Source organism: Meriones unguiculatus, chromosome 1, assembly GCF_030254825.1.
Source record: "Meriones unguiculatus strain TT.TT164.6M chromosome 1, Bangor_MerUng_6.1, whole genome shotgun sequence".
NCBI lineage: Eukaryota > Metazoa > Chordata > Mammalia > Rodentia > Muridae > Meriones > Meriones unguiculatus.
The window spans coordinates 71,992,528-72,020,196 of NC_083349.1; the positions used below are offsets into that span (position 1 = coordinate 71,992,528).

Below are 27,669 nucleotides of genomic sequence, written 5' to 3' on the forward strand. Positions count from 1 at the left end.
TGGAGCTTACTCATCCAAGATTGGCCTTGAAGTTCTGATGTTTCTGCCTTCACCTCCTAACTGTCTGCACTTGGTAGGCTTGCATCACCAAGTCTGGCTCAATAGTAACAATAATATTATTAATAATAGTCATTATTATTGGTTTTGACAGACAGGGTTTCTTTGTGTAGCCCTGATGTCCTGGAACTAGCTCTATAGACCAGTCTGGCCTCAAACTTACAGTGAGCTCTTTGCCTCTGCTTCCAGAGTGTTGGGATTAAAGGTGTGTGCCACCACCACCTGTGTTCAATTTTTAATCAACAGGAATTATTTATATAGTACATGCGATTTTTTTTAAAGTGTGCGCACATTATAGAATAACTATATTACTCTGACGATAACCCACAGTTTGTTTTCAAAGCTCTTTGTAATATTCCATTTTGTGAACAGAAGTATTTGTTGTTTAATCACTCTAGTTTTGATGCTGCTGTTCCCACAGCTAACATGACAGGCGTCAGCTCTCCACACCCATGAGCCAGAGCTACACCACGCATCTAATCCCACAGCGGTGTTGTGAGGGCACGCACACCCACTTTTACAGCTAGGGAGTAAGCCTTCACAGCTGAAATAATTGTTCAAGCTTGCACAACTCCAGGGCCATTTCCTCATTAGCTACAGGCTTGGGAGTCAGAGAGGCTTATCCTTGTTTATCCATGTCTAGGGATTTGATAGTGATTCAAGAGGATTTTGATGGTACTTACTTACCTTTGCTGCATAAAATCTGTACATACTGAATAAATGTCCTGCCTCGATTTTATGTTGTCATTAGAAAGTCATGCATTAGGTTCTTAGAGCAAGGAGTCTGGAGTATTTGACCAAATAGATCGGGTTGCATTCCTGCTTGAGAAGACACTGTTGGTTTGGTGTGGCCCTTTTCAAAGTGTGCTCTGAGTTTTACCTGGGCCTTCTGATGAGACAGGCCTGGCTCTGAACCACTTCCTTCCAGACAGAATCATTGACATCACTTTTACACTATTTATCAGTTATCTGGGATAACCACACTTGATATTTTCATTGCTTGTTGTTTTTCAAGTTCCAGTAGAGCAGGAGAAAAACTAGTTCGTTCATTCCCATGTAAGACTCTCTTACTTCAGAAACGATCTAAGCGACTTCTCTATCTGAGCCCATAATGTACTCATCCTGGGTGTTTATGTACCTTCAGAATTCGAACACTCCCAAAATCATTATTAACATTGATCAGTGAGAAGTTCTTTCCTCCCTGATCCTCAGAATACTCTTTATGGTGTCCTTACTGGGTTCCCACTCTGATAATCCTTGTGGTCCCTTGCAGGGTCATTTCCCTCTCTCTTCTTCTTCCTCCCCATAACTTCCCTCTTCCTAGAACAATAATAACCAGTTGGCTTTTGGCACAGACAGAAAATAAGGGAGATCTGAGTCTGACCATGGCTTTCTTGTGCTCCTGCTGGGCAGTTTGACAGCTGCAGCCTTGAAAAAGACCTTGGATGTTTATTCACTGTTTGCCTCTTCAAGTTTCCAGGATAGAGAGAGTCAGGAACTGCTCTTGAAATGCCATTTACCACCGGCCTCCACACACCAATGCCAGTTCTGTTTGTTATTAAAAAAAAAAAAAAAGCTACAGAGGGGAGATGGCAGAGGTGAGTGCACAGAACGATTTGGTTCTTGGCATCACAAGGCCAAGTTTGTACTTGTGTTCAATCAGCCACGCTCTGCTCTGTGTAGACCTAACAGATCTGTTCTATCAGCCACACTCTGCTCTGTGTAGACCTTCTTCTAACTCAGCAACAATTTGTTGCATTGCAGACTGGCCAGAGGAGAAGAGTTTTGAATGTACTCACCATAAAAATAGTTGGAGGTAATATGCTAATCCCAGTTTGTTCATTGTCTAATACCTGTGAATTTCTCAATGAAGACAGTGCACCAATAAATATCCACAGTTATAGCAATTAAGTCTACGTCTACATCACCTGAGGTGACTCAAGAGTTTAAGCACTGGCTGCTCTCCCGGAGGACCTGGGTTTGGTTTCCTGCACCCACATGGGGGCTCACAGCCCCCTGGTACTGCAGTTGCAGGAGATCTGATGCCCTCTTCTGGTGTCCTTGGGAATTTCATGCATGTTGTGCATTCAGACAAAACATCCATATACTTTTTAAAAAAGGTTTTTAATAAGGTACTTTAAAATTGCTTAGAGTACTTGGATGCTGTGCTCAGCTATAAATGTGGCACTTGGGACCATTGTGGAAGAGGTCAGAGCAAGGCGTCAGCAAGGACCAAGGTCAGCAGTGTCTACTCCTGAACTCAGCTGCAGCTGTTTTTGGCTGCACAGGATTAAGCCAGTGAGCAGTCCAGCAAGTGAGGGGAAGCTCTTTGAGAGCACCACTTGGCTTCCGGGGAAGGGAGTTATTCCCTCTAAAGGTCTGTGGCCTGGTAGATCAGTCGTGCTGGTTGATGGTTCCACACGTGAGCTACAGGCAGTACACACTGGAACGGTGAGCTATGTAAAAAAAAAACACATATATATAATATATATATATATATATAGAGAGAGAGAGAGGCCACAAAATTGGGAAGACTGAGGAGTGGGGAGGATCTGGAAGGGTTAGGGGAAGTAGGAAGGTATCCCTATGATAAAATACTTTGTGTTTATGTGAGTGAACTTCTTAAATGCATTAATAAAGACATAGCATTTTATCTAATAAAAACAAAACAACCTTGACTTATATATGCATGAGCCTAGAGAACAGCAGAAATGATGGTTTATATAAAACATGATCTTTATATCAAAAGACACTTAAAGTTATGCTGATTTTTAAAATATCACATGAAGCTGTACATCAGTGTCATTTTGTAAAAACGGCTGCTTTAATATGAAAATTGGTGTCCACCAGGTCTGTGCTTAGCTATTTATTATATATGACTGCAGTGTATTTATTTCTTCTCCATGGGCCAGTATAATATGGATATTACTGCCACTCCACAATTTTCCTCCACACACTGAGTTAAAGGGCTGTGCTATCTTATAGTCCTCACAGCCAGTGGAATGTCAAAGGCACAGCAGAGAAGGTAAATTGCTTCTCAAAGCCCTGTCTATTACGCCCACATTTCATTAGCAAGAGGCAGTGACAGGTGTGGCCCATCCACAGGGCTTCCTAACCCTCCCCTCCATAAAGACAGAGACCTGCTATGTCCCCAGTCCTCCCGGTTTAGGCACACTTGTTTGTAAAATGGGAGTTCTCTCATAGTGTGGCCTGAAATCAGTGCATTATGAAATCTGTCGATGTTTTTGTTTGTTTTGTTTTGTTTTGTCTTTTAGTGAAATGGCAAACTAACAACCAAGAAACTTTTTGTAGATGACTGTTGCCATTTTATGCTTGAATATTTATATGTGAATTCACATTATCAATGCACTGAGTATTTCTGAACTGAAAAGCAGACCCTGCCCACCTCAGCTCTCTAGGGTGCGACCTTGTGGGAACCTGTTTACTTTCTCAGCCTCTTTTTCTCTTCCAAAAATGGCTTAAGCAAGGTGTCTCCCTAAGGCCCTATGTGTTTGTGATATGGAATTTAAGTTTATGACGACATTCTTCTTTCACTTGTTTTTTTGTTACTTTAATTATCATGCTTAAGAAATATGTCATCATTCTGAGTCAATAGTCCTCACTGAAAGAGAAAGATGGTATTTTTATTTATTCATGCCTAGTTAAATTTAATAGCAACATGAAATAAGTGATTACCTGTTTCAGATTTAATTTTATAATAAGGGCTCTGAAGGTCGTTTGAAATACTGCACTAATTAATGTTTTATTTCCAGCCTTCCTTGATTATTCTAGCCAGATGGTCGTTTATTTATGTTATTGCTGGAGGTTTCCAGCTGAGGTTGTTGGATTGTTGAAGAAAAATATGTGATGGCGCCAGAAGATAACTGTAATTGAGTTGTTAGGTATGTCGGGGCATTCAAGCCTTCTGTCCCCTGTTCCAGCCACATCTGGGAAATAAGTTTGTTAACCAAGCATTTTGACACATCATCTGATGTTTGTGCAAGATTCTGTGTGAGACAAATTGACGTGAAAAATGACTCTGCATTTTGTTGTAAGATGCCTCTGGGCAGGGCTCACCAGTGAAGGAAATCCTCAGAGCTTTCCCGGAAGTGCTGGCTGAGGCTGCCCTCTGATCTGCCCTCCGGTGTCCTGATAACTTCAAGAAACAGTTCCATTATGGTCAAATTTAAAATTTGTGCAGATTAACCACCATTTAGGAAGCAGTGAAGTGGAGTTTTTATGTCAGGGAACTTGAAAAGCCTAGCAAATTGTCAGCTGAATAGATGCCCAATAAAAGTAGGGGCTGGACGGGAAGATAAAAATGATAATGTGACAGTAAATGAGGAACAGACGGAAAAGCTCCATTGTTATGAAGAACAACAATGGCCCTCCCAAATTATCTGTTTCTTTACAAAATGTCTCCTCTGCTTTCTTCACTTGTGACTTTTAGAATTGCTAAATAAATTAAGACTTTAATCTGAGGCCTTCATAAAGCCAAGTTAGGTTGAAAGCCTTATGAAAATTGCCACTGGCGACATAACACTGGGCGATTTCCTTCCGAGTGAAAGTGATTTCATTCTTGGAGTACTTACGCTGGGTGTGGGGAATAAATCAGGGTGTGACTTCCCCTCGTTTGTGCGTTCAGACCTTGATGTCTCAGTAAGTGCAGAAGTAATGCAGTTGACTTCTGTGCATGTTTGTTAGTGTGAGGAGGCATTGTCTTATCTTTGCCTAGTAAGGTCTATATGGTAAAGTGTTATTATTGGGAACACCTTTCTTAAACTGTTCTGCCCAGTTCATGAACCCCAAAAGACCAGGAATAAAGAGACTCCACTGTAAACACATGAAGGTTTTTTTTATTGTAAATTACAAGCTGCAGCTTGGGCCCACACCCTCCACCACCGAAGCGGTGAGAGCCGAGCGCCCCAAGCTCAGGTTAGTTGGGTGATTTAAAGATTCTGGTCCCTCCCAGCATGCCCAAGGCAGGGGCAATTCCTGCCTGGCAAGCATCTATTGGTCAAAAGGCTGCATTTTGAATTGATTGGCTATAGGAAGGTCCCCAGACCATTAATGACCTGGTGTCCCTCCCTAGGGGGATGGGCCAGTTTCCTAGCAACTCTATCTCTAGTGGGTGGGGAAAAAATGCAGTAAGGCGGTTCTTCCCCTCAGGGCATTCCTGGACTTCCCCACCCAGCTAGTTCAGGCCCTAAATAATAGCTGCTAATTTTTAATCTTTTGGTCTCTCAAAACTCCTGGTTTCTTATAATGACCCTACTTGTCGGTAAAGATACTGCTGATTAGTGATGAAAGAGGCAAGGGATTTGGATGCTAATTTGATACTTGATGAAATGAATGTGACCTAACAAAGGACATGTACGTGTGTGCACACATGTTCACCTACAGGAAAAATTGGCCACAGACATCTAATGTTTGTTTTTCAGGACCCGGGATTGGAGGATGTTGTGGTTGGCGAGGTGCCAGCTGCTCATGGTTTGGCGCCTTGGTTTGGCTCCTGCCACCCAGTTGCTGGAATAATAGTTCCAGTCCCAGGGAGGCAGACACCGCTCAGCTTCTCTTCTGATTGGCTCGATGGCCAATCAGCTTAACCTGTGTGGGGGCCAGCTTTAGTGAGAGGCCCTCTATTGGAATAGCTCTACAGAGACTGAGGAAGATGCCTCTGTCAACCTCTGCTTTCTGTGTGTGTGTACACATGAAAACACACACACCACACCTGTCTGTGCACACAGGGGAAAAAAAAAGCCAGAAAGGAAATGAATTAAACAAATGAATTTGGCTTCTTTTTCACTTTTCTATCGTTTTGCTTTCTCCTCCAATGAAAATTAAATGCCATGCTTAAATCATCTGTCCTGTAAGTACTGAAGCCTGCATGAGAAGAAGAGCATAACGGAATTTCTTTCATTTTCTCCTTATTGACTGATTTCTGTTTATATCTTTGCCCTGTGAATTATTCTCACCTGAATAATTTCTCTCAGAAGCAGGAGTCTATGGATCTATCACTGAAACAAATTTCCTAATGTATAACCCTGAACATATTCTACTCTGACCCTTTGGGGCCTGTGCTGTGTGAGAATATTCAACTGTGATTCAGGCTGTAGAGTTAGTTCTTGCGGAATAGAGAGTTTGAAAGTTTTGTAGGTTTGCCATGGAAAAACTTGACCACAAGCTCTTGCTTATGAAGCAGTCCCAACTTTACAATGGGAAGATTGGTGCTTACAGAGTTCGCATGTGTGAAAGGGGAGAAGACACCCACAGGTCAACGTGGGTGGTGGGAGATGGGGAGGGGAGTTTGTGAAAGGTGAGGCATCCGAAGCTCAGCACAGACAGAGCAAGAAGGGAGCCCCTGTGAACACAGCACAGAGGACTGGTGAACGCGGTGTGCGCTCAGATTTACATCCATCGCTTGGTCTCTTTGGCATTTGATTTATTTATTTTGAAAATCATTTTAGTTGTCTTTTTATTTACCAAGGGTGACTTATCACCATATGTTACATAAAAATTGTGTCATAAGAGAAGTAGCATTTGGCAAGAAGACTTGGAAGACACCAGGCTGAAATAGCCGTGAGCTGCCACGGTGATGGCAGAAACGGTAGAGAGTTCTTGAAGGCCTTCTTACGCCTGTGATGGGGTGTAATGCTCTTCACACCTCACCAGTACCAGGACACCTGTTTCTCACTTAATTACTGAGGAGGTGGCCCCATGGGCAGGTGCTGTGTGTGTTTTCAGGAAGAATGGGCCTGATCTAATCCCGGATAGCCAATCACAGACAAGACTTCTGAGATGCTGGCCTGGCCAGAGCTGGATCTGCTCCCGGCATCTGCGTAGTTGGAAGCATCAGAATGGAGGTCTGCGTTCTTGTATCCATCCAACTTTTAAGTCTTGTATGTGAGGAAGACTGGACATCTGGCTGGGTGGTTGGTGCATGGCTGTGCCCCCACTTCAGGAGGCAGGTGAAATCACACAAGTTCATGGGCATCCTGGGGTAGAGCGTAGTTTCTGGGCTACATAACAAGGCTGTCTCAACCAAAGCAAACCTTTCTCACCCATGACCCCCACGCCCACAAGAACACTCAGAAAGTTATTAGACAACAAAGCTTGGTTAATTATTCAGTTTTTACTTTGGAAAAGGAAAATGAGCCAATTTATGTGATTGTGTTATTTTCCCTTGTCGTTTATTTATAGGAAGTAGCAGTAGCTTGTAGTACATGGAAATGTTTCTGCGATTTAGTATACAACAACACTCTGAGCAATTATTATAGCTGTGTAGTATTTAATTGGAAACCAGAGAGAAGCTTATGTTTACAGTTTTATGATAATAATTCTTATTTCTGCATAAAATAATTCTAACACTAAAACTGTAAGCCAAATCAATAGGTAATCTAATAAATGCACAAACTGAAAACTTGTATTTAGCTCATGAATAAAACCTTTCTGGGTTCCGGCGTTAGATGTGGCTTTCCTGTGCCTCCTTTGTGAGATTTCTGATTCATTACTTTTCAGATGTTGCCTGTTGGCTGTTGACTAATGAGGGGTATGTGCGTGCGTGGACACACATGGCTGTGCACATTGCTACTCATGTGTGTGCATTTAGTGTCAAAGAGCCTTCTTTGTGCTCTGTTGTGATTTCTACTCACAAACATCAAACACAAAGCAGGCTAGGCATGCTCCGTGCTTTCGTTTCTCCACAGCGATTACCTGTCATTTACCTTTTTATTCCCCAAACAATGTAGTGCTTTCGCCTTGAACACAGCAGCCCCTCACCAGCTGTTTACTCAGGATTTACGGAGTAGGCTGACACAGCAGGCCTGCCTTCCAGGGCCTGCTTAACTGCTCCTGGGGTGTCGCGAGTTATACACACTAGTTATACTTGTGCCACATTCTCCTCCTGAAATCGCCTGCCATGCTCACCATGCACGCCATGCTGGCCATGCTGGCCATGCCTGCCACGCTGGTCTCTGGAAGCACGCTGTGTCTTTGGGACGTCACATGCTCTCTGAAGCTCACTTAGTCATGCTTCCAGGGGACTCATCAGAGAATTTGCACTGCTATTGGAGCAGTGTGGAAAGCTGTGCACCACTAATAAGGCTGTTCACCATTTTTATCTCTCCTTTTTGTGCACTAATTTTAAAGATTACTTGAAACACATTAGTAACTTAATTGTTCCTGGATGTGATTTTCAGTTGCTTTTACTAAAGAGTTTACTGACAGGATGTTTCATTTTCCTGGGTTTTGATAGCTTTAGTTTTGGTTTTGTTGAGGGTCCTGTGTTTGAGTTTTAATGAGCAGTGAGAATTAGTTACAGGAAAAGTCATTCTCATGAGATATGTGGAATTAAGGTGACTACAAAGAAAAATTGTGTCAGTGTTCTCTCCCGTTGGTTGAGCATGGGCTCAGTGATGGGCTGTGTGACAGCAAAGGTGACTCTGCTGGTTTTCAGGTCAGGTCCATAGTGGCCTGTGACAGACAAAGGCCACTTCTTGTCCCTTGGGTGAGGAGTCTGGATCCCTCATATGAGAATGGCAGAGATGCTTGAGGTGATGGAGAACATGGAGAAAATAGAGGGACAGGTGATGCCAGCGTGGGAGAGGAGACAGAGAGTGAGAGAAGGAGAGGAGAGAGAGAGGAGAGTGAGAAAAGGAGAGAGATAGAGAGGAGAGAAGGAAAGGAGAGAGAGAGAGAGAGAGAGAGAGAAGGAGAGAGGCGACCCTGGTGCCCTGCTGCCTCAGGTGAGAAGTGCTCATGCATGCTATTGCCAGTCAGTGCCAGTCAGTGCCCCAGCTGAGGTCTAGGTGGCCGCTAAGCAGCAAGCACCTAGTGACTAGGACGAAGGACAATTACCTCACAGGACATGGAAGCTGACCTGGTCTCGGGCCTGGTCCAGGAGCAGCAGGCACAGCTACCCCGACGCTGATGTTTCATGTTTCCACGGCACAGGTCAAAGGCGGGCGGTGAAGTGTGGCGTCGGCAGCAAACCGGTTTCATTTGTATGGGTTGGCGTAGAGAGTACAGACGCGTGCTGAAATCAGAGGCGAGCACCTCGCAGAGCAACCATCCCTCTGAACCCTCTGCATGGCTTCTTTGATCTGGAGTTTTTAGAAACATGTTTATTTGTTGTATACTTGGTGTTTCTCCTGCGTCTACATCTGGGCATCAGGTACACGAAGTGGCTGCAGAGGCCAGGAGAGGGTGCCAGATGCCCAGGGTCTGGAGCTACAGAGGGTTGCACAATGCCACAGGTGGTGCTGGGAACCAAGGCTGCATCCGTGAAGGAGCTGCCAGTGCTCATTCCTAGCCGTGCCCTCCATCTCTCCTTTACGCGATTTTACCTGCTTGAACCTTTCTGCCTTTCCAGCAGTCCAGCCATACCGGTGACGTCAATTGGTCCCTGCTGCGGACTGTTCTGTAGCATGGCAGGTTCAAATCCAGCTAGTGTTTGGATTCAAATCCAAATACTTGTGAGCAACGCTGCTCACACTATTTCTGTTGTGCTGGTTTTTAAAACTGTTTCATTCACAGGGTTTGTGCCTCCACCTTCCTTCAACCAGCCTCTAACCCTGGGTACGGTGAGTGGGGAGAGAGGCCACAGACCCCTTCACTTCTCCCAGCTGTTTGGGGCCTATAGGTTCTTTGGGGCTATACCAATCTCCGCCAACAGCAAACTGAGCAAGCGGTCTCACCTCCTCTATCTCCTCCAAGCCACTGGGCCACAAAGGCCTCTCTCTGGCTGTCTCCTCCAAGCCACCACACCATCTCTGGTCTCTCCAAACTGCCACACCTCTTTCTGGCCTCAGGAGTCCTAGACCACACCCCGCTCTGTGCACCAGGCTAGCCAGTACCGGCTGGCAGAGACCACATCCACAGGAGGTAATTCCCAAACTAAAACCCCACACTTGAGACTGAAATTAACTCCCCTTTACATAACATAGTGAGCTTTTAGAGAAACCAAAGCTTCCATGGCAGATTCCCGTCCCACTTCGTCGCTGTCTCGGTACTTCCTTTCATTTGGTTTACATTGAGTCTTCTCAAAGCAGCTTGGAACAAGACCAGGCTCTTGTTTATCTGTTTTTTTTTTTTTTTTTTCTGTGTAGTGGTCTCTAGAGGTAAATCCATCTGGTGTTTGTTATTCGCTGTAAGAAATACTGAGCTCTCTTCTAGCCCCTTCTGTGGGCAGCTGTGACTCCAGCATGTCTCAGTGCCCTTCATATGCAGAAATAATAAGGCAAAATGTCGTCGGTTTATCTCAGATTAGAGTGGTGGTCAGCAAGGGAGAGAATGTCAGGAAGGTCAATGGCCCTGTAATGTCCATGGGTCGTGCGTGATTCCATGTCATAGCACATGATCACTTGTGATCTTATGGCTGTTTTCCTTCAGCCTCATCCCTATGACATCCCGGGCAGTTCACATCCTTTTCTAGAAGCTCCGCTCTCTCACATCCTCCCAACACAACTCTTCTCTCCCGTTTCCAGTAGCCTGTCCTCCTCTCCCTCAGTGGCAGCACTGCTGTCAGGTTGCCATGGTTTCCCGCCACTCTGCTCTCACCTTCACGAGCCATCCTTTATAAGATTTCTCCAGATTCCCCTACTGAGACGGCGTATCTGTTTCCTCTTAGGATACTGACAGTACACTCCTCTGGCACCGTTAAGGTTTCCGTGACATTGTTTACATACTCTTCTGCTCATTTAGTTATTAGATAATTCGGTACATATTTATATGTGTCCACTAAGTGGGGGCAGTCTCCTGGCCCACATAAAGCAGGCACTAACCACTGGACTTGGAGTGAGTAGGTGTTCATGCACTGGTGTTCGAGAAGTCTGATACACAGAAAAGTTGACAGTGTTGTAGAACTCAGAAGAGCATCTTCAGGCTCACACGAACTCTGGCGAAGCTGTCTCAGAGAGGGCAAATCTAAGCTGAGGTTATAAACTTGTACGAGGAGCAGGAGGTGAGGAGGAGGTTCTTCAGGTCAAGTCAAGCACACAGGCTGAAGAAATGGACTTCACTCTCTGGAGAGTAGTGGCCGTGTTTGCCATGGGTGAGGACATGTCAAAAGGCAGCCTGGAGCATGACCATGGCTCTGAGTATTCACCCCTCAGCTTGCCTGTGTTCCCGTGGGGTCTAGGGAAACATCAGAAATAAAACTCTCAGGTTCTGACCTCAGAAACACCATCATTGGCTGTGGAGAGTGTGTAAGAGGCAGGTGGAAACAGCGTATGCTACCTGTGGGGAAGGAGAAATGGAGAAATGTGTGAGACTCCCGGGGAAGGTTTCTGGGGTTCCCTCTCCTGAGGTAAGTGTCAGCAGAGATGCCTGAGGAAAGTTGGCGGGGTATGAGAAGGGTGCTGAATTGTGGAGGGTCTCCAGGTACTGGGACTCTGGGAAATAACGCTGAAGACCTTGCTCACATCACAGGGAAAGAACACTTTCTGAATTTTTCACGATGACAGAGACTGGAAGGGGCTGAGAAGAACGGCTGGCACGGAAAATGGCTGAGATTATTGTGTAGTGAGGAGTGGCCGGAAGCCTGGGTTTGGGAAGATCAAACGGGGGTGTGTGGACCATGGAGGATCAGACAGGAGGGAGTGCAGACCACTGACAGGCTTCACCTCAGACAGAAGCTGGCTGAGGCACTGGTGGCTCACATCCTCATTTGCATATGTAAATACTCACATGCATATGTATGCGTTTGTGACAGTGGTCTAAAGGAGATGAAGATGCAGGTATACCTAGGGATTGAGGCAACAGAGGATGGCCAGGTAGGAGAGGAGTGTGTCAGTGTGAGCATTTTAGTTTGGTGGTGACTACTGTTCTGAGCCCTCTGAATGTTTTTGCATTCTCAGCATCAGGACATTGCTGAGAGAATGATGGGATGTTCTGTATTTTGGTGGATGGGGGAATATACTGTTGAAAGGAAAAGTAGACCATTAAGCAGTTAATTTATCTCAGCGTCCCAGGGTCCTTGGCCAGTATTTACCTTGTATTCTACACTCAGCAACTGTCAAGCATTTACGTCCAAATTTATTTTGTCTATAAAAATGCTTTTAAAATCATGCATTTTGGACATTAAATAACAGTATTAATAATTTTGAATTAGTACTAAATGTATCATTTTATCGCTCTTCCAATATGTGTAAATGAAGAGAGAGAGTGATAAATGTGGAGCGTGATTTAGGTCAATATGCCTGAACTCAATAACACACCAGCCGAAGGGCCTGTGTGATTTCTGTGGCCGCCATGGTACTGAGAAAGGCTGTCGCTTCCGGAGGAGGCGGTGGCAATCCTGGGGGGGGGGGCTTTGTTTCCAGGATCCCGAGTCTCACCTGTTCTTTGTTATTGATCCTGTTGGGGAAGAATCAAGTCAGCTTCTATTAGGTTATCCTCTGTGCCAGGCACATGGCTCCGCCAGACTAGAGTTTGAACTTAATGGCTGATTGGAAGTAACTGGGCTGTAATAAAGAGACAGACATGTATCACGAGCCTGGCTGTGATTGCTCCACTACACTAAATCTCTTTGCTGTAGTGAGGTGAGTACTCAAGACCAACTGGGAAGCCCGCTTCCCTTTTGCAGCCCATGAAGCAATCATGATTTCCTTTATCATTTGAGAATTTTTAGCAAAATTCTGATTTAGTAAATAACATCCGAGTTGCACATTGGAATGCTAGAATTTACACTAGAATCTTTAAATATATTGAAAGTACTGTTTTAATAATAGAAGACAAAGTCCAACTAATCATTCCAAAGCAGAATTATTAACTTGAGAGCAATTTGACTTTCATATAACCCAGACCTGATCTCCAAATGAACAGAAAAATACTTAAATATCGGCTGTGATAATTGGCTTCATGCATTCAAAATAATTAGAGTGAAAAAGAAACGGCTTTATCCTTATCATTTACTGATAAGTTAGAGTCACTTGTATTATCACTTAAGGTAAATAACTTTAAACTTACATACCGTAAAATGAAGACGCACGCACTGTTGCCTCATCTGCAGTGATGATGTTAGCTGGGATTTAAACTGAAGTACAGTTTTAAACGAGCTATCTTTCTGGACTGTCATGAGCAGCGGGGCCTTTGCCACACCCTCCGCACATACAATTCAAGTTAGACAAACCTGGCCTGCTGAAGCCTGGTTTTCATTGCTTCCTTCCACAGTCAGTAAAACGAGGTGCAGCAAGTCCCAGGAGCTTGAGGCAGCCCCAAAGCAGTAACAGCAGCGCAGGCGTTGAGCCTGAGTGTGTCTGACTGGAACACAACCCCTGAGACCCATGTCTCCTACAGTTCTAGAAGTTTGTGTCACTGTGGCGTATACTATAGGTGCTCACACGTGTGCACTCATAATGGAAGTGACTGCATTGCTTTAAGTATTTGTGCATTCGTGTGGTATGTTTGCCATTGTTTTCATGTGGGCACTCCTGCAACCGTGTGTGTGCCTGCATGGGAGCCAGATGGAGACGTCAGATGTCTTCCTTCCTTCTTCCTTCTTTCCTTTCTTCCTTCTTTGCTTCTTCCTCCCTCCTTTCTTGAGATAGTCTCTCACTGAGTGGAAGCACTCAGATTGGGCTAGGCTCTCTGGCCCTGGGATCCTCCTGCCTCAGGGTTCCAGGGCATTGCTAAGTCCTGCCTTTTCACATGGATGCTAGGAATCCGAGCTCAGGTCCTCATACCTGCACAGTGAGGATGTTAACAGCCAACCTATCCCTGCAGCCTCAGTTTACAACTTTGAAATGTCTTAAAATATGTAGACGCTGCCAATGAGGTCAAGGCTCTCCCCCACTCTTTCTTCTAACGGGTTTAGTGTGTCTGCTTTTCTGTTGAGGTTTTTGATCCACTTGGACTTTAGTTTTGCACAGGGTGATAAATATGGATCTATTTGCATTTTTCTCCAGGTAGACATCCAGTTTAGACTGAGGAACCACCCGAGAATGAAAACAACTGTAAAAGAAAAACAGCTGTGACTATTCCCATCCTTGAATTAAAGCCAGAGGAACGTAGCTCTCAAAAAGCAGAATGAACTGCCCCGAGATAGTTTTTAAAAAAATAAGGACAGGGTGAATTGTTTTGAGAAAATTCACAAACGGCCAAAAACTGCAAACAGCTAGCTGTAAACTATCTTCATGCTATTCTTGCTGACCAATCAATGTATAGAGCAAAAGTGGCCAGATTTCTAAGTATAAAAACCCTGTGGTTTGCATGCTTGGGGTCGTCTCCTGCCTTTGGAGGGGTGACCCTATCGCGATTGGAATAAAAAAAAAAATCTCTTGCTTTTGCATCGAGTTGTGGTCTGTGGGAGTTCCTGGGAAGGGCGCAATCTTGAACTTCTGAGCTATGAGACCCCAGGTCTTACAAGACCAGCACCATTTGTCTTTTTTTCCATGTATGGTTTTGGCTTCTTTGTCAAAAATCAAGTATCCATAGGTGTGTGGGTTTATTTCTATGTCTTCTGTTTGATTCCATTGAGCAACCTGTCTGTTTCTATGCCAGCACCATGCAGTTTTTATTATTGTTGCTGTATAGTACAACTTCAGATCACTTATAAATGGATATTAGACAGATAATATAGGATAATCATACTAAAGTCTGTACACCTAAAGAAGCTAAGCAAGAAGGATGACCCTGGGTAAGATACTCAATCATTCAGAAAGGCAAATGGGATAGACATAGGAAGAGGGAGAAGACAGGGAACAGGACAGGAACCTACCACAGATGGCCTCTGAAAGAATCTACCCAGCAGGGTATTAAAGCAGATGCTGAGACTCATAGCCAAACTTTGGGCAGAGTGCAGGGAATCTCATGAAAGAAGGGTGAGAGAGAGAGACCTTGAGGGGACAGGAGCTCCACAAGGAGAGCAACAGAACCAAAAATTCTAGGCCCAGGGGACTTTTCTGAGACTGATATTCCAACCAAGGACCATTCATGGAGATAACCTAGAACCCCTGCACAGATGTTGCCCATGGCAGCTCAGATCTAAGTGGGTTCTCTAGTAATGGGAACAGGGACTGTCTCTGACATGAACTCAGTGACTGGCTGTTTGATCACCTCCCCCTGAGGGGGGAGCAGCCCTACTAGGCTACAGAGGAAGATGATGCAGCCAGTCCTGATGAGCCCTGATAGATAGACTAGGGTCAAATGGAAAGGGAGGAGGACCTCCCCTATCAGTGGACTTGGGGAGGGGGCATGGGAGGAGATGAGGGAGGGAGGATGGGATTGGGAGGGAATGAGGGGGGCTACAGCTGAGATACAAAGTGAATAAATTGTAATAAATAAAATTAAATACATTTAATTAAAAAATTTAAAACATGTAGACCTCTAATAGGCCTCTAATAGGCATTGTGAGTGAGAAGACTCTGCTCTGTGCTGTCAGGGACCCTCCATCCATCTGGAGGAGGGCGTCTGTGGACAGCGTACTTGGTGAGAGCACAGTCTGGAAACCTCTTGTGAACAGCTTCTGGTGCTGTGGTAAATTCATGTTTGCCAGAGATGGAAATCCCCAGATGTTCCCATAGGGGTTGAAAATGGGGTCCCAGAGTGGAGAGAGGACTTGACAAAAGCCTCATCCCAAGCCGGGAAGCTGTCTCTACTTGAGAACCCTTAGCAAAGGGAAAGTTAGTTTCCTCCAGGGGAGTCACCCTGGGTGTTTAAACCACTAAAGGGCAGGCCCCATGGCCGGCCTACATGGCTGACCCAGAACGAACTCAGTGACACGCTTAGAGGCTGTGTGTCTCAGAACGCTTTGTCGGGGCTTTTTAATTTATGCAGACCTTACAGGTCTTCTACATATGTATTATGGGATTTCTGAGTGAGAACATATATGTCTCGGTTTCTGTATTGTTTCTTGTGCTTTTCCTTTGGCTCTTTTTCTTCTGTCTGTCTGTTTGTTTGTTTGTTTTATCCTATTATTATTTTTAGATGCCTATCTGTTTTCTAGTGAGAGAGAGGAAGAAAGGGTGTGGATTTGGGTGGGAGGAAGTTAGGGGTGATCTGGGAGGCACTGGGGGAGGGAGCCTACAATCATAGTCTGCTGTATAAAAATGTTTTCAATAAAAATATAGGAAAATGGTCCCCTCTAGACATCCTTTATGATGGAGTACTTAGTAAATAAGCAAAACTTTACGTGCTGAGGACTGACAAATGTTAGCGTGTGTTAGGATGCACAGCAGGGACCTGCTGAGATTGTGTGTTTTACGGACAAGGCCATGGTCATGACTTTTCTAGGCCTGAAGGACACAGTGCCATGAGCACATGAGTGTTCGCATTCTCTGGCTGCTGTGTGTCCCTCTCACAAAGGCAGGCCCTTTATATGGATTCCTGGCACCCACCTTGGCATTGGCACTGCTCTTGCTTGGCCCTCCCATTTCTCCACAGCTTCCTCCTTAGCTGGCTTTCATCCTGGAAGGCTCTTCCATGATTCCAGGTTAAAGGCACCATTTCTACAGTGACGTCCTTCGCTACCTCCTGCTCTCATTGAGTGCGTTTCCCATCCCTTTCGGATGTTCCTCATACGAGGCCTTCAGCCTTTCAAGCTGCCTGGCTCACTGCCTGCTCCCGCACAGCTGACTCCCTGTAGACACCATTAGGAAACTCAGTCTCCTTGTTCTGAGCTCACTGTGGCGTCAGATGTTCTAAATTCTGAGAGAGGGGAGAATATGCTCAGGTTATCACAGAGAAGGGCAGCAAGCAGCTCGTGCTGGCCGTGGAGTCCCTAAAGCCATTTCCCTGGCCGGGCTATTACATGAGCAGGAATATCCTGTGAGGGCACTATAAACCTTTTCAGTAATTTCTATTTCTAATTTGTTGTGACTAATACATAAATAAATAAAAAAGGTTTAGTTCAATGTAGTGTCACTGTTTTGCTTATTAACTTTGTGCAGGTCACTAGCTAAGCATATCACTTTGACACAATTTAATGTTCAATAGTTCAGTAATAAAGTTAAAACATAAGATAATTGTGCAATTTTTTGTGTTCATGTTTTTTAACATCAAGGTTTACAGTTCCTTTCCAATATCTGAAAAGTCATCATACAAATGATTTTATAGGAAAGTAGCCTCTCTTCACATTTCTAAGTTTATTTTTTGGATGTAGGGAAATACTAGATTTTCCTTTTTTAGAATTAGAATCAAAACCATTTGAGAGTATTTTCTCTTACTGCTCACTTCTTAATTTACCTCTTATTTTACCCAGTGGTGAATTCTAAAAGATTCAGGTCACCTTGCTCTGTGTCATGCTATTCTGTTTCTTAACTGTTTCTGCATTTAAAAATCCATGTCACCAGATACTAAGTTCTGAAGTTTGTTTAAGTTTAAGGCCGGGGATAAATTGGTGCAGCTTAGACATGTTATTCCAGAGTTGTCTCACTTGGCCACTTGGCTGCTGGGGCTGACAGCCAGATGGTAAAATGTCTGATGGTGCCTGGTGAATGCGGAGAACGCAGAAGAGAACCGGGAGCAGTGATGCTTACAGCAGATCTCATCTGGACAGCAGGCTACTGATGGTTACCAACACTGCACTGCTGAAGGGCTTCTAGCACTGTTCTCTCAGGGAAACTGAGGCACATGGAAAATAGACAGTGTGCACAGTATAACCCAAACAGTTAGTGGTCAGCAATGGCCAGTACTCCACCTCAGGGACTCTCAGTCTTAAAAATTACAGATACATAACTGACGGCTTTCATTTTAGGAGACCACACAGCACTTACTGACCTTGTTACCTTTGCTGGAGAAATCAAGTTCATAGCAAAATCTGTGCTCATATAATTGGATTTTATTATTAAAATTATAATTTATTTATTCATCATGCTTGGGACTAGAGCCCCAGCCTTGCACTTTCTAAACAATTGCTGGCCTGCAAAGCCACACTCCTGGCCTAGCATTTCAATTTTACATTAAAAAATTTGGGTCAAATGCCCGGGTTATCTTCTGCTGCAGTGTTTATCTAATCTCACAGTGCTGGTTATTCTGTGAGGGAGGAACAGGAAGCAGTGTCCTGGAGAGCCGTCAGTTACCTCATGTTACATGTTCTATGACCAGTATAAGATCAGCATGTTTGAAGAAAAATAATGTTTCTCTCAGTATTTTATATAACCTATGTGTAATTTTGTGCCACTGTTAAATGTTTTTTTCTATTTTAAAAATTACACAGCAAATCTGGATTCCATTTTTCCTCCTCCTGCTTCTCAGTTCCTCCACACCACCACTCCCATGCAAAGCCACTCCTGTTCCGTCTCATTGGAGAACAAACTTCCGAGGCAGTGGTTCTCAACCTTTGGGTCACAACCATTTTAAGATCAAACAGCCTTTTCATAAGGGTCACATATCAGATAACCTGAGCATCAGATATTTATATTATGATTCATAATAGTAGCAAAATTACAGTCATGGAGTAGGAACAAAAATAATTTTAAGTTTGGGGTCACCGCCACATGAGGAATTATATTAAAGGGTTGCAGCATTAGGAGGGTTGAGAACCATTGCTCTAAGGGATTTAATATAATATGTAATAATGTAATGTCATATAATATAATAATGATATAAGACAAAAACTAACACATTGGAATTGGACAAAATAAACAGAAGGGAAAGAGTGCAAGGGATGCCACAGTAATCAGGGACCCACTCATACGCTCAGAAATCCTCTGAAAACATACACATGGAAGACACAGTACATACACACAGGACCTGATCCAGGCCCACACACGCTCTGTGCATGCTCCCTTCATCTCTGTGAGGTCCTGCCAACCCTCCTCGTGTCGATTCCAACAGCCTTTTCTCAGGTGTCCTCCATCCCCTTGGGCTCTTAGACTCTCTCTGCTTTCTCTTCCACGGTGTTCCCTGGTCCCTGGGGGTGGGGTGGGGTAGGGAATGGAGACAGCCCATTCATGGTCTCTCACTCTGTATAATATCAGGCTTTGGGCCTCTGGATTTGTTCCATCGGCTGCAGCAGAAAGCTTCTCCAATGATGGCTGAGCAAGAAGCTGATGACTGTCTAGAGGAGTCATCTTATTGCTGTGTGTGTGTGTGTGTGTCTGTGTTTAACAGTAGCATTTGGTTTTATCCTAGGTCCCTGGCTATCTGGTCTCAGGTTCTTGGTCAACCAAGCAGCATTGGATATGGGTTTTATCTCATGGAGTGGGTCGTCAGTCAAAATAGGCATTGGTTGGTCACTCCCACAACCTTTGGGCCACCGTTGCCCTAGCATAACTTGCAGGAAGGACGCTTGTCCATCAGTGGGTTTGTGGTTGGGTTGGTGTTTCTGTTTCTCTTTTGGTAGCCCACAGACTGCCTTCCTATAGGAAAGACACTACACTGTAGGGTGAGGACTCTGTGTAGGCACCAGCTCAACTTCTCTGTGTTCACTGAGTCACGTCGGCACTTGCTCTAGCAATGGGGGCTTCTTGTCAGTTGGTAGAGAACAGCCTATAGTCTGGGCAGAAGCCTGGCTTTTGCAAGGGTCCCATAGGGCCCCTCACTCATCCATTGCTGGTGCAAGTGTAAATTTGTACCATCACTATGGAAATGAGTGTGATGGTTCCTCTGAAATATGGGAATTGATACACATCAAGATCCAGCTTTACAACGCTGTCAGCCTTACTTCTTAACGCTATTTTATTTGGCTTCTTTTGCCTCTTTTTCCTTGCTCCACCCCAGTCTTTTCAAATACCCCATTACCAGGTAAGAGAGAAAGCATGTTAGAGGGGATGGGGGCAGAGTTTTCTCAGCGAATTCCTGCTGGGTAGGGTCGTCAGGTTCCTTAGGGCAAACCCAATCCTCATTTCAGGAGATCTCCAGCTTCTTCTCATCCAGCGGCATCAACAGCAGCCAGGGGCAGCAGGGGGAGCCTGAGCAGCCTTGTTCTTTCTCAGAGCTCTCTTCTCTCTCTCTCTGGGCTCTGGCATTATTCCCTCTCCAGAGTTCTCAGATTTAAACCATCTGCAGCCGGCAAAAGGCTCCTCTCAGAGCCCGCACCAGGCCAATAGTCTGCTGCTGTGGATCATCTGAATCCATCCCACACCTGGGATTAAAACAAAAACATGTTTACATAACAAAACCAAACCATCCACAAAATACCCTCTTTTTATACCCAAAGGATGCTTCATCCCATCACAGGGGCATTTGCTCCTCCATGTTCATCACTGCTGCATTCATAACAGCAAGAAACTGAAAACAACCTGAATTTCCCTCAAGAGTAGATAATGTGCTATGTTTGCACAATGGAGTATTACTCAGCCAATAAAAAATGAAATAATGAAATTTACAGGTAAATGGATGGAAAGAGAAGAAAATCATCTTCAGTGAGGTAACTCAGACTGACAAACATGGTGTGTGTTCCCTCATGTGTAGGTATTGACTGTTGAGTCAGTGGTTACAAAGCTGCGCTCCATAGACCCCAGAGGTTAGGTGTGTAGTGGGGTGGTATATCTCATTAGGAAAGGGGAAGAGAGTAGATAGTTAGGAACAGTTGTGGGAACTGGGGGACCAGATGGGGGAGGAGGGAACGCAGGGAGACACAGCTAAAAGGAAGGGCCATTTGAGGGGTATTATGGGAACTCACTACTGTAGAAGCTTCCCAAACAGGTACACATGTGAAAAAATCTAAATGAAACCACCAGATAATGGAGACAGAGCCCCAACTTTATGTCTTTTGTTACCAAATGCAACTCCCAGTCTTGGGATTGGGTTACATCTACTGTATTTATATACCTAGTGTGTGTGTGTGTGTGTGTGTGTGTGTGTATATATATATATATATATATATGGGGTGAAACTGTGTAAATGTAGCGTCACCTGGCCCCCAAATGCCAAGAGTGTTTTTTTGAGAAGCCAGTTGAGAAAGTTGGCCACCAAGAGTTTAAAGTTTAACTAATTGGAGCAGCGGCAAGGTAGGAAGCAGCAGCGCCATCACAGCATGCGGCACACAGCAGGCGTGCAGGCACTTGGCAGACACAGAATTAAAATGGCAGTGACTGCCAACTACCTAAGGTCTCCTTTGAAACCTTCAAGTTTTATACTGACAAAATAATGATACTTCCCTTCACACAGAGAGTGAAAATGGAAAGCTCAAGGGTTGAGGTTGTCAAGTTGGTACTGCAACCAAGATCCTTGTTCAAGCAGACTTTTTGTGGGAAACGTGGCTTACAGGGAAGTTTTGAAGGTCTCCATGTCAACACTATGTTCATGACATTAACAACAGAGAGTGCTGTTAGTGCGAGCACGCTCCGGCTTTGCGTGGGTGGCCTTGCTCCATTGTGTTCCCGGCAGCGCTGGAGAGAAGTTGTTTGCACGATATAAATAACACCAGTGTAATGTATATATGAAGGTTGCTAAAAAAAATAAATATATTTTCATTCCACAAGCAAATTAGAAGCATGTGAAGGATACCTATGATAATCAGCTTGATTCAACATTTCATACTCTATTTGAATTAGTTTAGACATCCATCATGTATGTCCTAAAAATACATACACCTTTCACTTGTAAACCAGGACCAGTTTCTAAAAGTCAATGAGTGAAATAGTCCAACGTTTGATCAACTGAAGAATAAATAAACAAAGCGTTGCACACCTGTGGGACGTATTATTATTCATCCAAGAGAAGCGTTTCAGTGTCCCTGTTGTGAGTGGAGTACCTTCCAAATGCTCTAAGAGGAATGGCATTAAAACCATAGCTAAATGAAAATACCAGTGGTAGAGGGCCTTGTAGTATATGAGTCAATGTATGTGAGGTGGCCAGGATAGATGAACCTATAAATGCAAAATGAGACTCTGCGGGTCCCATGTACTGAATGGGTAGAGGACAGAGTGACTGGTCTTGAACACAGGATTTCTTTTTGCAGCAGCTAAAATGCTGTGATAGAATGTGGCGAGATTGCCCGGGCTGGGAATTAATGAATGTGGCGAGATTGCCCGGGCTGGGAATTAATGAATCGCTTGCCTAGAGTGGGTTTGGTATGTGTTTAATATCTTGAGCAGTGTAAACAGCAATGCAAAAAATTAAAAAGTTCTGCATGTATTCTTCAACAAGGTCTTTGCTGGTTACGGAAGTCAGAGATTTTCTGTGACTTGTTTTTCTCCTAAGCAAAGGTTTATAAATTTGATAAGTCCATCTTACTCTTACCATATTATTTTTACAAATACAGAGAATTAATAAGTCAAAGAAAGGTCTATAGCATGGCATGGTATTTATTTGGATTGACATCTCTCTACCTTGCTCAAACCTCTCTCTAGAGCTTTGAGCTGCTCATACTTGACAACCACTTTTGAAGAGTAAAAATATTCACCAACACTGAAGGCATTTGAAAAAATTTGCCATAGGTTCTGAAGGGAAGTTCAGTGTTCATAAGCCTTTTGGGCAAACTTTTAGATATACAGTTTATGAGATGCTGCTTATCCATGAGTGGGGAAGCAGAGCACACGTTTCATTTGAATGTGTACATGCTCATACATTCTTTTCACTGTCTACCCTGCTCTCTGCAAAGTTAATTCATAAATGCATAGTTAGTCGTGGAGCCCACACATTCCTTTGCTCTTTTCTGGCAGGGTTAATGTGTGTTATGTGAGGATATTTGTGTTCCTAGTTCTCTGATCTCAAGGTTCTGAAGCCTGAGTGTGTCCGGCAGCTGATGTCTTCTATATTACAAACTGTTCTAAATTCTATATTACAAACTGTTCTAAAATGTAGACATTTCAAATGGACTCAAGGCTCAGACATACAGCTCGGGTGTAGAACACCTGCATCAGGCAGTGAGTTTGGGTTCCAGTTCTACTGAAAACCAAGCAAGCACACAGACAAATCAGACCCCCACAATTTCATGGGTTTTGGTTGTTCATTCCAGCAAGGTCTTTTTTTACTGCTAGGTTTAATTTTGCTGGAGTTTTGTGTTTTGTTTTTGTTTTTTGTTTGTTTGTTTCTGTTTTTTTTTGGGGGGGTTGGCTTTAAAGAGTAAATTCATACCATTTTTTTAAATGTCTTGCTTCTTTGAATTTAACTGTTCATTAATTTCCAATTGTTACCTTATTTGTAAGCTTCTGATGACATACTAAACTACTTCGGTGTTTTTAAAAAACAATGAAAATAAAAACTCCAAACAAATGGTTTGTTTAAAGTAAGCCATTGCCCTTAAACATAACAAGAATTTATGTTGCATCATTGAAATCCTTCATTTTTGCTCCATAGTCACATTTGTGGTGGACTGTGATATTGGTTTAAAGGAAATATAATATTTATAAATAAGAACTTAGCAGATCCAGATCATGACTGTAATGAATAGTGGAATTGGAGAGCCCTGAGTACCAGAATGCCTGATCTCCAGTATTGATAGCATATCACTAGGATATTGCATTGCAGCATCGCAACTGTGTCTGACTTTTATGAGTTAAAACCTGACTCGGCGCCTTCTGCATCCGGCGCTCTAGTCCAGGGTCACTGTGCCCCTGGCGTGCCCCCATCAGCTCCTTTCATGGGAGAATCTCTTCCTTGTGAACTGCAGTGACTTTTTTATTGATATAAATAAGTGCAGAAACCTCTCAACAAAGCTTTGCTGTGTGACCCTAGGCCAGGGACGTTTCTCCAAGCAGTCAGTCTTCTGTATGTTCACTGGAGTACACAAATATCTCTGCAACACACCAGGTAGAGCCGATGCACTTGTACGGAGAATCCGTTTAGACAAGCAGTTTCTTCTACGTAACCGCTAAAATTTCAGTATGTAATTCCCATATAGAATGATGTTTCTGAATTTTGCATATACATCATTAAGATTTTTACCTGAATTCATCGCTGAATGTAAGAACTAAGAACAAGAAGGGCTGTTACGACTTAGCGCTGTATAACAGGTCTCCAATTTCATGACTTGGCATTTCCCTTTTCTGTGACTTAGAAATGTGGCCTGGTAAGGCTGCTCCCCCCTCAGGGGGAGGTGATCAAAGAGCAGGCCAGTCAGTTCATGTCAGAAGCAGTCTCTGTGGGGAAGGGAGTGTGTGGAGAAGGGAGAGGAAGGGAGGGATTAGGAGGGCAGGAGGGAGGGAACTAGAGGGGGGATACAAAGTAAATAAAGTATAATTAAAAATAAAAATTAAAACAAACAAACAAATAAAATAAAATAAAAAGAAATGTGTAATACTCCTGGAGGATTTTTTTTGCATTTGGTATATGCAAAAATAGAATGGTTTGAAAAGGATGTATTTTCCTAGTGGTTGAGAATTTAGCCCGGCAGCTGGGTATGTGCCTCAGCAGTAGCAGTTCAGAACACTTTCTGTTCTTGCAGGAGACCAGGGTTCGCTTCCCAGCACCCACGTGTCACCTTAAAATTGTTTATAATTTCAGGTCCAGGGGATCAAATGCCCTTTTCTTGCCTCCATTAACAATGCACACATGTGGTTCATATACACACATGCAGGCAAACATCCATACACACGAAATAAAATGTAAATCTTAACATAAGTATTAAAAAATAAGATTTAAGTCTGCAATCTTAATTTCAGCTCAGTCCAATCCATGCTCTAAGTTTTCACATGCTGTCGCCCTCCCAGTATATCCACGCATTCATTCGTAAAGTGGGAATAGCTTCATTTTTCTGCACGTAGTGATGCTTCCTCAAATGAGAACTGGTGACGGCGATTGTAGCAAGCCCCAGGTGCGTGGGATCACTGTCAGTGTGGAAAGGATGAAGGGACGTTTGTCCCCCATGTCGTCCCGGCTGCTCCTGCTGTGGATATGATGCCATACTCTGGTTGTTTGGCTTGGAGGCATACCCCGGCCTTGAACTCACTGTGTAGCTTGGGGGTGAACTTGCCATGCTGATCTTCCTGTTGAGTCCAGCTGCATACCACAATGCCCCGCTTGAACTAGCCTCTCCCATGTCTGTGTGGCGCGTCCCTGGAGTGCTGGGAGCCGTGCTGATGGCCACGCTGAGGAGAATGCTCGTGACTTTCTGCAACCCTAGGGACTGGAATAGAGGTCCAGTGGTACCTGGGGGACATTTTGAGTCTCTATTTTTGTCCACAGGCTCCTGGTTAAATATCTTAAATGCACGCCCATTCCTTCAGATGATTCATGGCTGCAGCAATCCATCTGAAAAAATGGCGGGCATGGGAGCGTTAGCAGGCCTTCTGGTGTTGGTCTCCTTGGTTTGCCTGTGGTGTATATGCAAGATTAGAGTCTCACAACAGCGTAATGCAGCCATGACCATTCAGGCCTCTACAGCCATTGAAGCAGGACATTCTCCCCAAGCATGGTTGGCTACCATAAAAAGCTAAAATGTTACGCTCAGGATGCGAGGCTAAGCACTGCACTCAGGGTCAGCCGCTTTCGACCCAGAGAAGAACATGTCTGATTGCATGTGGGTTGATGCCCCAGGTCCCGCCTCTGAGAAAAAGGTATCGGACGGGTCTGACGCTCTTTGGGTGGATGACACCTAAATGAACATCGGTACAAAGTCCCGATTTATTTCTAATATCAGAGATCAGACCTCTACTCTTGCCTGAGGCGTCTAAAACAAAAAGGGGGAACTGTAGAGAGCTGCGTAATGCCGTGCCTTAAAGATGGAGCTGGTTTCCGCCTTCCACCTTCCCGATGGTGAGTGCTCTCTGTCACGAACAATTCCACATTTGGCTAAGGCTGAGGATCTGGCTTGCTTCCATGTATGTGGACCTATCTGCATTGCCCACGTGGCACGCTGGGGTTGGCTACCCAGAGGCTATTTAAGCTGTGGGCTGGCTTTCCCCAGGGTCAGATGATTGTTCAAGGTTCCTGAATAAACTGCATTGAAAAAAAAATATATATATCTTAAATGCAAACTTGCAAAGAAGTATCAGTAATGACAAAATGAACAGAGTTCATGTCATCATTTTTTTTTTTCAGAGTAACTCTCCATAGCAGGGATGTTAATTGTTCTAGGCTATCACATAAAGGTAAGAACAAAAGAATGGCTAAATTTCACACATATCAGATACCCTTATATCAAAAGTTTCAATTAGCTGAAAGGAAAAACGGTTATTTTATCTAACCAATCTACAATATGCTGCATATTTTGGCTAACATTGCAAAAATGACCAGATATGGTCTGTCCTCGGGTTCCTAGGTGAGACACAGTCTAGAGTCATCTGAGGGATTCTCAGATCAGATTGTCCCGAGGCCGTGTCTGTGCAATGGTCCTGGCTGATGGCTGACATGCGTGCTGTGTGTGAAAGCCAGCTGAGCCCGGGCAGTGGGGTGGCAGTGAGCTGCACTTCTCCGTGGTTGCTGTGTGAGGCCCTGACTTTGTGTCCTCTGTAATGGACTCTGACTAGGAAACACACAGCAGATAAACTTTTTTCTTCCCAAGTTGCTTCTGCAGAATGTTTTATCACAGTGGCCGAGAAAGCACCTTTGTTTGTTTTCCTTGATGTGTTTTGTTTCAATTTCTGTGTCTGCTTGATAAATGAGGTGAGGGAGGCTGGGGAGGAGACAATAAGATAAAGTAAAACCAGGAGCTGTCTGACTGCATGTCCAGTGAGAGCCCGAACACCACAGGCTTTCAACTGGGAAACGTCAGGCCTTTCTCAGTTGCTAATTGGGATGGAACTTGTGTGTGTGTGTTTGCACACTCGGCACACGAGCCACCCTGTGTTTGGAGGCACCGTGGCGGTGTCTCCCCAACACTGTGCTGAAATCTTGACAGCAGCTGGCAGGAGGGTTCAGCTGACTCCTGGGTGACGGGTGATTTCCATTCCCGTGTCAGCTGAATCTTCTCCATCTTCCCACCCTGCCTCAGAAACAAGCGAAGTGTTGATAATGTGCTTTAAAGATAAGAAAGAGGCTGCACCGTGGGTCCGTGTACACAGCCAGGCCGAGATGGGGGGAGCAGGCTGTCATTTCCAGCTCACGTGGTTTGTTTGGAAAGAACATGGCTTTTTTTCTTCTTATATTACTCATAGAAGCATCTCCTAATAATTGTGGGGTTTTTCTCTCTCATGAATTGAAACTTAAATGTTATATGTGTGGTAGAGCATATGATATAGAAAAAGGAAAATATATTTGGATTAGAACAAGAGAAAATGATTAAGAGGATAAAAATAACTCACATCAATAATATTAATTTAGACAGATTTCATCTGAATATTCTTAACAGTTTGTGCTTTTTAGGTTTTCTAAGCAACGACCTTCCTATAGGCTCTGCTCGTATAATAGTGACACCTAAATAGACCCGAAACAATTTTCGTTTCTTCAAGTTTCAATAATCTATATTGACCAATTCAAAGTTTTCTTTAATCAGTTTTTTAGTCCGTGTTCCTGTGTCACTTGTGTGTAGAATGGAGAGAGGTGAAAGAATTCCCTGCCTATCCGCACACGTGCTGGCGGCGGTGCTCGGCAGCTCCCCCATCTCCTGTTAACCCGGGCTCTACAGCAGGTGTCCCAAAGCAGGAGCCTCCGCTCTTCCTGCTTAGTGAAGCCCCAGCTGCCCCCGAGCTGCCCTGGGCCTCCCAAGGGAGCTGCCTGACGCTGGCGGTGAGCTAGGGGCCCAACTTTGGATGCTCTCTTTAGGAGCACAGTTGTGAACTTGAACGATGCAGTTGTGTTTCTGCAAGGGAGTAAAAAGTCTCAGATTTAGCACTGAGTTAAACAAAC

General features: G+C 44.2%; 1 protein-coding gene across 4 annotated transcripts in view; it reads left to right on the forward strand.

Moving 5' to 3' along the window:
- The window catches only part of Atrnl1 (attractin like 1), a 563,418-nt gene that overhangs the window by 286,856 nt on the left and 248,893 nt on the right, over positions 1-27,669 (forward strand). Inside the window, exon 27 of one of the 4 annotated variants that reach the window (XM_060391728.1) lies at positions 13,962-14,045. The exons of the other annotated variants lie outside the window; for them this stretch is intronic. Within the exon in view, the coding sequence (XP_060247711.1) occupies positions 13,962-14,030 (69 nt within the window). The 3' untranslated portion in view covers positions 14,031-14,045. Of the gene's footprint in view, positions 1-13,961; positions 14,046-27,669 lie in introns of those variants that run through there. 4 annotated transcript variants of the gene reach the window in all.